Source organism: Lepidochelys kempii, chromosome 8 (genome assembly GCF_965140265.1).
Source record: "Lepidochelys kempii isolate rLepKem1 chromosome 8, rLepKem1.hap2, whole genome shotgun sequence".
Taxonomy (NCBI): Eukaryota; Metazoa; Chordata; order Testudines; family Cheloniidae; genus Lepidochelys; species Lepidochelys kempii.
Genome location: NC_133263.1, coordinates 66,848,265 through 66,862,732, shown reverse-complemented (window position 1 = coordinate 66,862,732; position 14,468 = coordinate 66,848,265). Strand labels below are relative to the sequence as shown.

At 41.9% G+C, this 14,468-nt stretch overlaps 1 protein-coding gene across 8 annotated transcripts in view; it reads right to left on the bottom strand.

Moving 5' to 3' along the window:
* VAV3 (vav guanine nucleotide exchange factor 3) overlaps positions 1-14,468 on the bottom strand; it is a 248,586-nt gene that overhangs the window by 181,143 nt on the left and 52,975 nt on the right. For all 8 annotated transcript variants that reach the window (XR_012160359.1, XR_012160360.1, XM_073356846.1 and 5 more), the window contains exon 2: positions 11,852-11,968. Coding sequence is in view for 6 of the 8 variants with exons in the window: in XM_073356846.1 (XP_073212947.1) it covers positions 11,852-11,968 (117 nt within the window). In the remaining 2 variants the exon portion in view is untranslated. The remainder of the gene's footprint in view (positions 1-11,851; positions 11,969-14,468) is intronic.

The window sequence follows — 14,468 nt, the reverse complement described above, 5'->3', positions numbered from 1 at the left end:
GAACTCTTCATTAGACCTCAAACACCTGTAAATTGCCTAATGATTTTATGATGTGGCAAGACAAATCAGCACATCTCACTGATAAACTATCAAAATAAAATTCTGAGCCATAACTACATTTGAGAAGCCTAAATATTTAGGCATTTGACCAAAAAAAGACTAACTGTAAAAAACTGATTTCTGAAGCAAACCACCAAGCCACTTTTCTAGATCCACTTCTAAAATAACTGGGATCTTGTTTTTAGTGGAGATACAGAATATATATTTTGAATGACTCCATTATCTTTGTAAATTCACTCTCTCCAAACTATTTCCCCAAATTTCAGCACTTTCACCATAATAAAAAGTAATACTTGAACATTTTAAATTAATGGTTCCCAAAAGTGCTGCATTTCAGTATCTGATACTCAATAAAATCATTGGGGGCAGGGGTTATATCTACAATACAACATCATTAAGATGCCATAACTTTGGCTTTTAAAAAAAATAGTACACGAATCTCAAACTCTCATAACTTTCATTAGGATTTCATATATAGAGTCTCCTCTTTTACCCTTACATGAAGATAGCCACCAACCAGCATCTTGACTGACAGCCCCATGAAACAAGTTCATACTACAGTCAAATACTCTATGTTTGCATCTTCCTTCTACAAATACATAATACAAAGAATATCCTTTAGTATTTTGAACTCCAGTGACAACTTTTATTCACAGATGAAATTTTTAACCCAGTAAGAAACACAATACCTCTGCTATACACATTGGGAGGGAAAAAGGCAGAAAATGTAAAGATTGAGGGAAGGACTACGCTCCCACTTAAGTCGATCTAACTTATGTTGCTCCGAGGTGTGAAAAAGACACGCCCCTGAGCAACACAAATTACAGCGACCAGCTCTCCTGCCAACATAGCTTCTGCCTCTCACAGAGGTGGAGTAATTATGTGATGGGAGCGTTCTCTCCTGTCAGCACACAGCATCTTCACCAGACTTTACAGCGGTGCAGCTGCACAGATGTAATGCTTCTTGTGTAGACCTGCTCTAAAATACATGAGAAGCCTTTAAAATCATAGAATCATAGAATTGCAGGACTGGAAGGGATCTCAAGAGGTCATGTAGTCCAGTCCCTCTCTCTCACAGCAGTACTAAGTATTATCTAAACCATCCCTGACCGGTGTTTGTCTAACCTGCTCTTAAAAAATCTCCAATGATGGAGATTCCACAACCTCCCTAGGCAATTTATTCCAGTGCTTAACCACCTTGACAGTTAGGAAGTTTTTCCTAATGTCCAACCTAAAAAGCCCTTGCTGCAATTTAAGCCCATTGCTTCTTGTCTACCCTCAGAGGTTAAGGAGAACAATTTTTCTCCCTCCTCCTTGTAACAACCTTTTATGTACTTGAAAACTGTTATGTCCCCTCTTAGTTTTCTCTTTTCCAGACTAACAAACCCAATGTTTTCAATCTTCAATCATGGGTCATGTTTTCTAGATCTTGCATCATTTTTGTTGTTCTTCTCTGGACTTTCTCCAATTTGTCCACATCTTTCCTGAAATGTTGGTTTTATTCTAAGCTATTTGGGGACAATGGCCGGAGTGTCTTTACCCACAGCTGCAAATGTGTATTGCACTGGAGTGGCGAAAGACTAGATGCAGGTTCATGCAGTTTTCTCCACTCCCTTTCCTCTTCTCTTCTGCCTCACAACTCCAGTCCTGGGCACTCCACACAGTTTCCTTAACTTCAGAGGTCAATGCCCTACGTGCATCGTTCTCCTTCCACTTCTTAACAACCTAAACCTGTGAGGTGCTGGGCCTCGCCTAAGAAATGCCTTCAGTGAACTTCTATTACCTTCAATGGGAATTTAGGACACTCAGCACTTAGCGGGATCAGTCTCCAAAGGAGCAAAATTCTAAACAGTAGAATTATGTCTTCAGCAACGTCAGATAGGCATTGTCTACTCCTAAAAGTTTTGCAGTTTTAACTACACCGGCACAGTAAAAGTGGCAAAAAAAAAAACAAAAAAAACCCTAATGTGGATGCAGTTATACTAGTATATATACTAGTATAGCTATTCCCATACAGGAAAGGCAGGGGTGAAAGTAAGGCACTACGGGTCGGTATCGGCCCGTACAGCTGACTTTGCCGTGGCAGCACTTTAAAGGACCCTGCTTAAAGCGCTGCCACAGCAGCGCTTCCAACTCCCTCCGCCCCCGGCTGCCAACAGGAGGAAGGGCAAAAGGAGCAGCTGCCCCGAGCCCAGTGATTTACAAAGGCCCGGGGCTCCAGCCGCCGCTGCTGCTACTGAGGCCCTGCCCCTTCCAGGAGGGAGGCAGAGCCAGCCCCATAATGGTAAGAGTTCAATTTTATTTTCACCCCTGAGGAAGGGGAATAAGTTACACCCATATAAGGTACCTTTATTTCTTGTATAGCAGCACCCACACTAGGGCTTCTACAGGTATAACCAGTGATCAGCTGCCAAAATCTTAACAACGGGTTCCCTCCTTACCCCACGAGGGGGTCGTTGCCCACCCCTGCCCCCCAGAACCCCTGCCCCATTCAACCCCCCCCCCAGACCCCTACCCCATCCACCCCCCTCCCCTGACTGCCCCCAGAACTGGGCAGAAGGGTCTCGTGGGACACCGTAGTGGGTGCCCACCCCTAAGAGCCAGAGACACCTGCCGGGGGGCGAGGTGGGGAGTACCAGAGGTGCTTATCTGGGGCAGCTCCCAGGAAGCATCCGGCAGGTCCCTCTCACTCCTAGGGGAGGGGGAGCGTAGCTAGGGGGGGAGCAGGGGGAGCGGCCGCTCCCCCACTCATCACATCAAAGGTGGCACCTTAGGCACAGACTCCCTAGGTGCTCCGGGGCTGGAGCACCCATGGGGAAAATTTGGTGGGTGCAGAGCACCCACCAGCAGCTCCCCACCCCGCACCTGGCCCCAGATCACCTCACCTCACCTCCGCCTCCTCCGCTGAACGCGCTGCCCTGCTCTGCTTCTCCGCCCCCTCCCCCGGCTTCCCGCGAATCAGCTGTTAGGTGGGAAGCCTGGGAGGGCTGAGAAGCAGGTGGCGGCTTCCCACTCAGGCCGAGGGTGGCGGAGGTGAGCTGGGGCGGGGAGCGGTCCCCCTGCGCCGCCCCCCCGCCCCCCCAGCCGGGTTACCTGCTGCGGCGCGGGCGGCCCTCCTCGCACCCCCCTGCCCTAGCTCACCTCTGCCTCCCTGGGCCTGAGCGGGAAGCTGCGGCCTGCTTCTCAGCCTGCCCCAGCTTCCCGCGCGAACAGTTGATTCGCGGGAAGCCGGGGGAGGGGGCGGAGAAGCAGGGCCGAGCGGCGTGTTCAGGGGAGGAGACGGAGTGGAGGTGAGCTGGGGCCGGGGGTGGGGCGGGGAGCTGCCAGTGGGCGCTGTGCACCCACCAATTTTTCCCCCTACGGTGCCACTTTTGGGCGGTTAAATTCAGAAGCCCTTTTAGAACCAGTTGTCCCTTGTGGAACAACCGGTTCTAAAAGGGCTTCTAAATTTAACAACCGGTTCTAGCAAACCGGTGCGAACCGGCTCCAGCTCACCACTGGGTATCACTGTATCAATAACTATTTCAGTGAGGGGGATGATTTTTTTTCATACTGATACAAAATCAGTGTGTAGACCAGGACTTACCAACTAGCATAATTAGGTATTATTAACTGTATTATCTGAACATTCACAAGGCATTACTAACAGGGAAGTGTATTTTCATTGTGTTTAAGTTTACACAGAAGGACCACATCCCACCAAGCTTCTTTTACAGTTCTGTCAAACTTCTGTGCTCCACCCCATTCTCTCTGATGCACTGACACATTCCCCACCCTACTCTCTCTCACACACACACAATTTATACATAAACCATTAAATAAAAATATAGAGCTACATATAAGACTGTCATCATAGCAAATCCTAAAGGGATGTAACCTCCTTGCAGATCGAGCACTACTCGGCTTGATCTCTGGCAAGGTACTACGGTGGTCTGGCTGTATATTTAGTTCGTGTTCATCACTGGCACTCTTGTCATGCTAACAAAGCTTTTGGTGCCCACGTGATCGTCAGCTGTGTAGCAGCATTCCTTGGTACACACACTTCAAAATTCATTTGTCTTCCATTCTAATATGTCCGTACCAACAAAGCTGCCTAAACTGAACAAGTGTTCAGGGAGGTGGTTACTGGGTTCGGTTTAGAATGTCCTCATTTTTGTTCTTTTCCTGCCGCTTGACCAAGATGATGAGAATTGAGAACATCAGTCCTGTGTTCTTCAGATTTCCTCAGCACCCATGTTTCACTTCCATTCAGTACAGTGGTATAACCATGGTTCTATAGATCTGGAGCTTTGTAGCAAGCCTGATGTCACAGTGTCCCCACACAGGCCACTGAAGGGCCTGAAACATGACAGTAGCTGCTTCTATACAAGTGTCCACATCTTTCAAGCACCCTTCAGCACAGTTTGTGATGCTGTCCAAATATTTGACATGTGCCTCCTAAGACCAAGACAGTGGTGGACCTGTCACATCACATCATTGTACTGTTGAACTGCACTTGATTTCTATGTATTGAGATTTAGTTCTTGTCTGAATTTCACTGTTTTTAGAACCATCAAGCTGCCATGTAGATTTTGGCATGTGAATACTCATATCTGTCTGGTTTCAGAGTAGCAGCCGTGTTAGTCTGTATCCGCAAAAAGAAAAGGAGTACTTGTGGTGTGGCACCTTAGAGACTAAAATTTATTTGAGCATAAGCTTTCGTGAGCTACAGCTGATGAAGTGATCTGTAGCTCACGAAAGCTTATGCTCAAATAAATTTGTTAGTCTCTAAGGTGCCACAAGTACTCCTTTTCTTTTCACATCTGTCTGCTCTTCCTGGAATCTTTTGAACACATACTTGGTAGAATTCCAGCACACTTGGAACGTGATACTTCCGCTGGCTCATGATGTTCTGCTGAATCAGTGTCAGGATTTCCTTAACAGTGACAGAGTAGATAAAATGACCATCTAGTACAAGACTCTTGCTTACACATTCAGTATTTTCAGAGCACTTTGCTGTGTACTTTGTGCAAGTGAGCCTTTTGAGTGTGATGGAGGATGTAGCCATGCTGGAAGTTGCACTATATGCTTTTTAATAAAACCTAGCTCATATATAGCATTTTGAATGATCAAATACTCGTTTACACCACTTTTGCTTAGTGAATCTAATGCCCTTTTGCTCTCTGATGTTATTCACAAATCTTGTATAATAGCATGTTATCAAATAAGTTCAAACTTATTAACTTTACAGATATGATTTAAACAAGGTAAGAAAACTAAGCTAAGCTTGAAGCAAGGAGTACATCTGTGATCAGCACTCTATTCCTTATACTTCCTAAGACCAGAGTAAAGATAGCTCCAGTCAACAGGACTCCTATTGACTTCAGCAGGCCTTTAGATGCCCATTTCCATCACAGAGCTATTCTTTATCAAAGGAGTCCTGTAGTAGGTTGAAATCACCTTTGAGAAGCTATAACAGCTGCAATTGCCGAGACACAAGACACACCAAAGACCGGGAAAGCTAGAGGACTATGTAATTCTGGCAGAATTGAAGGCACAAGTATCAAAATTATTTGTTGATTCTGGCACACAGGTATAGAGAGGAAGAACCCAACAGTCCTGGGTTGGCGAAAAATGAGATGGAATTTTTAATGAAAACACTGCCTGGCATCAGTTTGTGTGGGGGTGGAGGTTTTCATGCTACAACAGCAAGCTAAACACAGCACTGAAATCTACTAGAAGAATAGGCAGTTGTGACTAGAAGTGGATGAATCTCGTGGAGTTTGAGGCTTGGCAACTGTCTAAACTTATTTTTTTTCTGATTTTGTTGAACTAGTTCAAGAACCTTCTTTTTTTCCTGCAATTTAAAACCCTCCCCCCCCGCCCCACCAAGGCAGACTCAGTTTAAAAAAAACGATAAAGGGAAATCAGTGCTATGTATTCGGAAAAGACGAACGCTTTCCTACTCCCCTCACCTTGATCCCAGTATTAAAGCTTGGGTCTTTGTTTTTCACTCTGTTCACTCTCCGCTTCATCCTCACCTAACTTTTTCCTTAGGAACTTTAATCTCCAATCCCATTACCACTCACACACTCTCTCTCTCTCGCTCTATCTTTTACACACACACACACACACACACACACACACACACACACAGTCGTTGCAAAGCAGAACATAAATTCAATAACATTACGGTTCAAGTCGAATTTCCAATCCCATTATGTCATAGTGGGTTCAAACTGGAAAAAAACAGTTCACTTGCTCCTACCTGTGTTAGTTTTACTGTTATACCTAACAGTTTGTAACAACTGTTCACCATAGTTAAAAAGCACCAAATAGTTTTTAAAAGTACTGTAGTTACAGCCTGGCATACTAAAGGATTGGATGCAGCCTGTCCCTGATAGCACTTCTGCTACTGGAGTTTATAGCTAGACAGGGAAGAAAACATGGAGGAAGTATCCAGCTACAGCTAGCACCTACCATCTGTGACTGCCACTGTCTAAACAAAGGAAAAGATTTGAAAACATACAAGAGGGAAAAGATCAAAACTATAAAACCATTTTTTCCATGGGAGGACAAAAAGGCAATACTAGACATACAAGTCATATCCCATCGCTTATTTTAAAAAATAAGATCTTAATAAAATAACTGCACAACTCTGGAATATTTCAAATGATAATCGCCAGGTCTCCTTTTCGTTTCTCCTCTTTTTATCCCTTTCTTTTCTTTAAAATCAGTTATTCATTTGCATCTGACATGTTCTTCCTAATTTGTTTGCTTAAATGGGTAACATGGAAACCTATAGTATAAAACTGACTACATATTTTCTATTACAATAAGTTTAAAAATTCAACAATTATGAAAATATAATTGCAGTACAAGCTACAAAAACTCAACACATCTGTGATTGTATGTGGTTTCAGAGGTGGTTCCTTAAATAAAAGGAGTTCATGAAAATCAAGACACGTTGGGTTTGTGGAGTTGCCCTCACTTACACGTCTGAATTTGGCCCCTTAAAAGCATTAAGCATTGGTCAGTATTGCACTACAGTTTCTTCAATCTCAATATCTACTTTAAGATTTTAAGTGCATTAGAATACCCTGGAAGTTGTGGAAATATATACACATCCACCTAATCCTCATTTGGCCAGCAGTCTGGAAAATGCCTGTGGTCCAAAAGATCCTCTTTAAACTAGAAATCTTCTTGAAACTAGAGTGATCACACCACACTACCAGCCTTCTCTCTGTGCACAAAACTCCTATTAACTATGTACATGTGCAGGGAGAAGGATTCAGAAAATGGTTCTTATAATGAAGAGAACATAATGGCATTTTTTAGTTGATGACTAACAGGAAAATCCAGTGGTGCTGATCTTGTCGCCCTTTGCACGTGCCTAACTCCTACTGAATTCACAAAGGGTTTTGTGGGAGTAAAGACTGTAGGGTTGGGAATGTATACAAACATTTTTTTCCATATAGAGAGATAATTAAAGAAAATTTGTTTGACCACAGAAAAATCAAAAGAATCAGAGGAAACCTTCCTTCTCATCACCACTGCTTCTAGTAAATAGAGACATTTCCAAACCAATACATCTTATTTTGTAGTCTTGTTAGCTCAACTCTCACACTATGTTACACTGTCCTACACGTTTTACAACCCTGAGACTACACTATACGTGATATTTTTCCAGTGCTCCACTCCTTTTTAATGGTTTCAAATTCACTATCTGCTCTAGAAAGTTGACTATGTCCCCAAGCATTTAAAGAGCCTAGTTAAACACAAGTCAATTTATCTACCGCTAGAGAGAGCACACAGCAACCTCCAGTCATGTGTGACAAGCTTTCATTCCTGCGTGCAGTGAAAACAGATGAACTGCAAACAGAGTAATGGTGAAGCTGAAAAGATGCCTGTCACACACAGCCACTGCAAGTATTGCGCTGTCTTCGCTGTTCGGTTTAGTGGCACCACTTTTGCTCAAACAGCTGTTATTATTCACTGGAGGCAAGTCTCATTAAATAACCCCTTGTGCCTTTGTCACTAGTCTCACCAAGACTATGGAAGCATGTTTGCATGCATGCACAGCAGGAATTGCTGACTTTTCAGACATTGTTAGGCCCCTGACACTGAGCAGCACAGACAATGAAATTGTCAAATATTGTAAAGACAGGAATTGTCCCTTCTTTCCTATATGTTGTACAGCACCTAGCACATGTTGTTCACTACAATGTATACATAAAAGAAATAATGTACTATTAAGGCTAATTTTGTGTCGGGAGAAGAAAAATGCAATAGTTAAAATCTTTCATGAAAGAGATAGTATCTCTGCAAATACCAACTTACATTATTCTACTTCAGTTTTACACAAGATAAAAGTTTATTTTGGAACACAACTTTACAAAGCACAAACCCAAAAAGCCATGTGTCAAATAGCCATCGATACATTGTGGGCTACATTTCTGAGACAGGCCTCAATCCAGCATGTTATTTCACAGGTACAATTTTGCACCAGTAACTAACTGAATCTGCAAAAATTTTCCTTCAAGACTAGTGGCTGTCTTAAAAATCAGGCCCTTTATGGTCTTATTAGAGTAACTATGTAAACCAGGATCTCTCTCAACAACTAACTAGAAACCAATAGTAAGTAATGCTACTCTATCATAAAGCACTTTTTAGCCTATTTAAAAAAGTAGCAAAGGCTTGACACAAACGTTTAGATAAGGACCCTAACATTATAGCAAGCAACTGGATACCTGGTAGAGCAGTAGCTGTTAAAAGACTTTTTGTTTTAATTCCTCTGCTGTTCACAGAACCAAGAAAAAAATCTTTGGCATTTTTGAACAGGCAATATAACAAGTTTAAAAACAAAAGACTAGAAGTACAATGCTATATCTTAACTATGCCTAGCATGGCAAAAAAAAAACAAACGTACAGTAGCATAAAAGGACAGGTAGAATTTCTTGGTTTGCCAGTCTCTTTATATTGCACAAATGATCAAACAAAAGTATTTAGATATGCTCAGTGAGTCACTTCAATCACCAGTACCAAAAAGCAATACCATAGGCTTGATTCTTATTTACACTAAGGCAGCATAAAGGGGCCTTAGTGTAAATAAGAATCAGGCCTCATGTCTATTATAAAGTACAATGTATAAAAAGTAACGGAAATATTGTATCTTCAGATGTTAAAAAGGGGAAGTTATGTCTGTGATATTTGTTCTGATTTGGAATATTTTTAATATGGCATGGTCTTTAGATAATTATAGGCTCTTCTGTTAAACTAGGGGAGTGATCCACTGACTCAGAAGTAGAAATCTGTGCTGAATACATGCTGGCAACTGCTGAGAGCAGACAAGTATGTAGGAAGTTACAAACAATACACTAGAGAAAGCCAGCTTTTGCGCACAGAAAAACTAATCACAGGTTTACATACATAGCTCTTTATAATTCAGAGTAGCCCACAGTAACTAATCATCATTGTGTCTCAGTCTCACAGCAGTAAAAGTGATACTTTGGAGCTTGGCACTTATTATACAAACAAGGAGGGTGAGGGGGTTAAATCTTAAAACTGTTTGAAAGAAAAAGATTCCAAAGTTGTCAAGCAGTTCCAGTCTGGAAGGGCCCATGGCTTGTGGCACCCCCACCACTATTTTAACTATGGGTATATCAACACTTGGAGCACCTCCCTCCATTCTGCTCAATCAGCCTAACTCCTTCGTAACCCCATATCCCTCACATTCTTCTTACCCATTACCTTCCCTCATCTATCCTCTTCCTTCTTAAGTCAAGCTTTCCTTTTCACAATTCCCAACCCTTTTTTCCCCCCTCTCTCATGCCCCTTCCTTTACTTCATTGACCCTCTATTCTCTGTCTCCCATTCACCCTCCCTTTCTCTCTTCCCCACCCTCCTCCTATACTAAATACATATCCCTTTGGTCATATCTGCTTTGCCTGTGCACAGAAGTCCTTCCATTCCCAAATAGCAAGGTAAATGTGCTATTATCTAGAAAGCAAACAAGAAGACTTCTTGTAAGGTTTGCTTTAGGGTGAAAAATGTAGAGAAAACATAAGAAATCCAGAGGTACATGAAAAGCCAACACAGTGGAACTATGTTATGTAGATCACTATTTGCAGTGATCATTTGGCTACATGAATCAAACCATACTTGCCAAAAGCCAGGTCCCATATATGGTGATAAATTGCTCCTCGTTTATACTGAACAATGAGCATTCGGTTGTAAGGACCAGACCGAAAAGTGTTTATTTGGTTTTTAAAAGGCAGAACACAAATTGCACCTTTGTGAGTGGCACTGGTAGAGAATGTAATAGCTTGTGGGAGTGCTAATTATAACCTAACTGACCTGTCTTGGCATTAAATTGCCTATTACAACATTGGCAATGACCTGCATTTAGCGTTCATACAGATGTGATCATCAAAAGAGGGATTTGCTCAAACAATTTCACCATACACAATCTTAATGTCTGTATTTCTTATTAAAATGAACCTGCTATTCATGGACACAGTTGGCAATTACATCCTTTCCCCAGACTTCAGAGATTGCCTGTCTTGCCATGCAATTGGGATATCCATTATGACACACTAACTGTACGTAAGAGATTTTTTCCCACAGACCGTAGTCATAGACACCAGGATATTTGCCTGCCACAGCATGTTCCTGCTGTCTGATAGTCTGGTTTGAAAATATTGGAGAAAAGAGATAGAGTGTCTGTATTAAACCTACATCGATTTCTGCCAGCCTAGACAATGAAAAAAATTATAGGTGCAAAGATGGTGATGCTGCGGGTTAGGGACATCCCACTTCCACTGTCACTTCATCTGACTACTGTTACCGCCTGTTGTTCATACAAAACCCTCACTTTTCTCTCCTTCCCCATGCTTAGCCACTCTTATCATCCTTTCCTTCTTCCCATTACTCTAAGTGCCAAGCCTTACAATTTGAAGGCCCACAGGCAACACAGCGGCTTCAAGCAATGACAAGGGGGGGGGGGCCACAGAATTCAAGTCTTGAGTTGCCTACCACTCCTCTCCCTTCGCCATAAGAGGGTGGGGATGAAGGGCTGAGAGTTACTGTTTCCCCCCTCCTAAGTCCCACTGCTGGAGAGGAAAATAGGGTTACTCCAAGGGAGTGAGAGTGTGCATGGTATAGGAGGCTCCCCGCAAAAGATATGGCGCGCCAAGTGACTGCTTGATTTACTTGACCTTACAGTCAGCCCAGACTCCTCTTCTCATCACCCACCACCGCTACTCCCTGCTCCTCCAGCCGTGCACATTTTTCCTTATGACACCGATCCACTGTATGGTCCTTCTCAGCCCCATAACATTGTTCCTTTTGTGCCTGTAACTTGCTCCCAACAGAACAGCCCTTGTGAGCAAGCCCAACCAAGGGAGGAATCAAGAGGTAAATCCGTCAGTAGAACATTAGGTGTTTGACCTCTTTGGCCTCTCCTACACTTTTCCCCTAAAGTCTTCCTCCAGCGCTAGCACTAGTGCATCACCAGTCGCGCCGATGATGGGACGTGCTAGTGTACATTGGCCACTGCAATTCTAGCCACTGGGTTGTCTGCCCTGAGTAGATCTAAAGGACACAATGGTCAACACACCCAGGCAGTTGGCCTCTGTCAGCTATGACTTAAAGAAAAGAAAAATGCAACACAAGTGTGAAAAGAACGAAACTAGACCAAACCTCTCTTTTGCATCAAGGTAGTTGCTATATAAAACCAATGGCAAGCATTACCCAATAACCACTTTATCCAGCCAGAAAAGAAGATATGAGTAAACAGGAAATTTTAAATTACCTTTCCAAAATCTCGCACATCAAACAAATCAAATGCTTCAAAAAGTTCACTTTTCTTCATCCCAAATATCTCACAACATGCTGAAAGGAATGTTCTTATATTCTTCAAGCAGAGAAACTAGAGAAAAAAACAAATATTGTTAGTGTACAGGCGTGTAATTACCAAATGCTTTGTGGTATATTTTGGAAGCTCATGATTATTTTTGCCATTATATATGTTTAGCAAAACCCACTGCAATATTACCATTTCTAAGGGTTAGCTAGCACCTCTATTAAACCATAATTTTCAGATGGTTTGTAATTCAGCCATTAAAATTCTCTTTAGACTGAAATAGTGTTATCCAAGGCCTAAAGAGAGGAATTTTGTTCAGCATAATTTGTTTAAGCTAATTTTATGTTGGCAAACAGAAAAGCTAAGAAGTTACCAGGTTTAAGTTAACTTTAAAATGGCTTCAGTTTTAAAAATTAAAATTTGTAAGCTATTAGTGTATAAGAGTGGACCAAACTCTTTAGGTGCTGAAAGAAAAATTACCACAGCACTGAACTTAGAAAAAGCAATCAATTTGCGATATACCAAGTATTTTCATTAAAAAGAATTAATTGGAAGTCTAGCTGCAGAGATTTACTGAAAATACATGCACTGCGTTTACAGATTCGAGACACCACAAACAATATTGTCAAAATGGACCATAATTACACATTGGGGGATTATACAATTATGATTTTATAGTAATTTTTGCACAATTAAGAACTAGTTCCCAATTTATCAAGTGGCAAATTAGCTTGATAGAACGATCCTGACTATTCAGATGGAATCGGAGATTCGATTTGCCTGAACACAGCTATGGCTACCAATGATTTGCACTTCTGAATCATACTCTGCTGAGGAATTGCACTTATGCCTGGGACTGGAGAAAGCTTTATCAAGTGAGCATTCTGCTTCCGACTCTACTACTCCCTATATACATCCTGGACTGTCTCCTCTTCAGGCCCTACTCCACATAGCCTCAACTCAGCTTCAGACTAGACTTCCAGGTGTGGGAGAGGACACTTCCTTTTAGCAACCCCAATAACCACTTCTCATTAATAACCCCCACTAATACACACACATGCACAAAACAGAAAATGAAAAGGCAATTGGGGGATTTTGTAGTCCAATGAACTATTATTGTCCACAGTTTAGCAACAAAACACAGCTGTCACCCCAGGAGTTCTGTTTTCAGGATGACAGGCCTCCTCTTTAAAATTATTCCTTGGATATTAATTTGGGAATAATTTTCCCCTTCCACACTCCCTCTGTAGAATACTCAGGGCATATGCACATTTAGCACAAATAGCAATTGATTTAGCCATGGGCTAGGACTCCTAACTGGAGAAGGGAGAGCAGTCACAAGCAATTAAAAAAAACCTACACTAGTGAGGGAGAAATAACCACTTGTGGGAAAAGCCTCAGTAGCTGCATAGCCCCATTTCTGTGTACAGCAGCACTGGACATTGTTTTCTTCTAGATAAGGGACTGTAATTTGTTTTCACCATAGCCCAGACATGTTATCTTTTGAAACAGTAGTGAAAGTGACAACCATTGTCAATAATTTTGAAGCAACTTGAGAAAGACACATATCTAAAAATAAAATAGTGCAAGATGTACCGGTTCTTTTTATGAGACGATAAAACTCTACAAAGTCTATTTTTATTAAATCTTACAATGCAATGTACATAACAGTACAAAAAAATTGAATGTTTATGGGCAACAGTATTATTTCAATGAACACAGCAATCTGCTTGAAATTTTCTTTCAAATGTTCTTAGTCACACAACAAACCAGGATTAAACCCCAATTCTCTCAATGCCTGATCCATGAGAGTAAGGATTACAGGACTGAGCCCATGTTTTAAATTACTTTTGTTTATATATAACTAAAATGATACACTTATTTCTTCATAAAAAGAAATTGTGGCACTCATGCCAACATTCTCATATGCAGAAAAACAGCCAAATGGTTTATTGGCATGCATGCATTTCAGCATTTATTTGTGTAAATAAGGGAAGAAATAGTGAGGTGGAGACATAGTTTATTCATTTACTTTTATTCGTTTTACTGTGTGTTTACAGACTTGCCAGAGTTGGGCGAAATGACACTACCAGAGAAGCAAAAACATCCGCCATCTGCGGTGTGGCACTAAACATGCTCAGTAGTCCTTTTGAAGCTATACAGGAAACTTTCCTTGTGGGTAGACCACCTGGCATGACATACCATAGTCACCATCTGAAGGCTAAGACAACTGTACCTCAGTGAGAGTTTGGAGACAGCCGAACAGAACTCAGCAGCTGAACAAAAGAGGGATAAGATGTGTCCACTACAAGGTCCAGGTCTCCAATCTGTGGTAATCTATTTGGATCCAGATGGTGTACTCACTATCTCACTGAGAGCCAGCAAAAGAGACAGGAAATTAGCACTAGTTGCGAGAGTTTGAAAATGTTGGTGCTGAAGAGATGCAAAGGATTTGGGACAAGGGAGGAACTGCCTACCTGCTCTACCTGAAAGAAGCTCAAGAGACATACACACTCACGGTTTGAATTGCACACATTGCAAAAAAGACCAAGAACTCACCATGAAT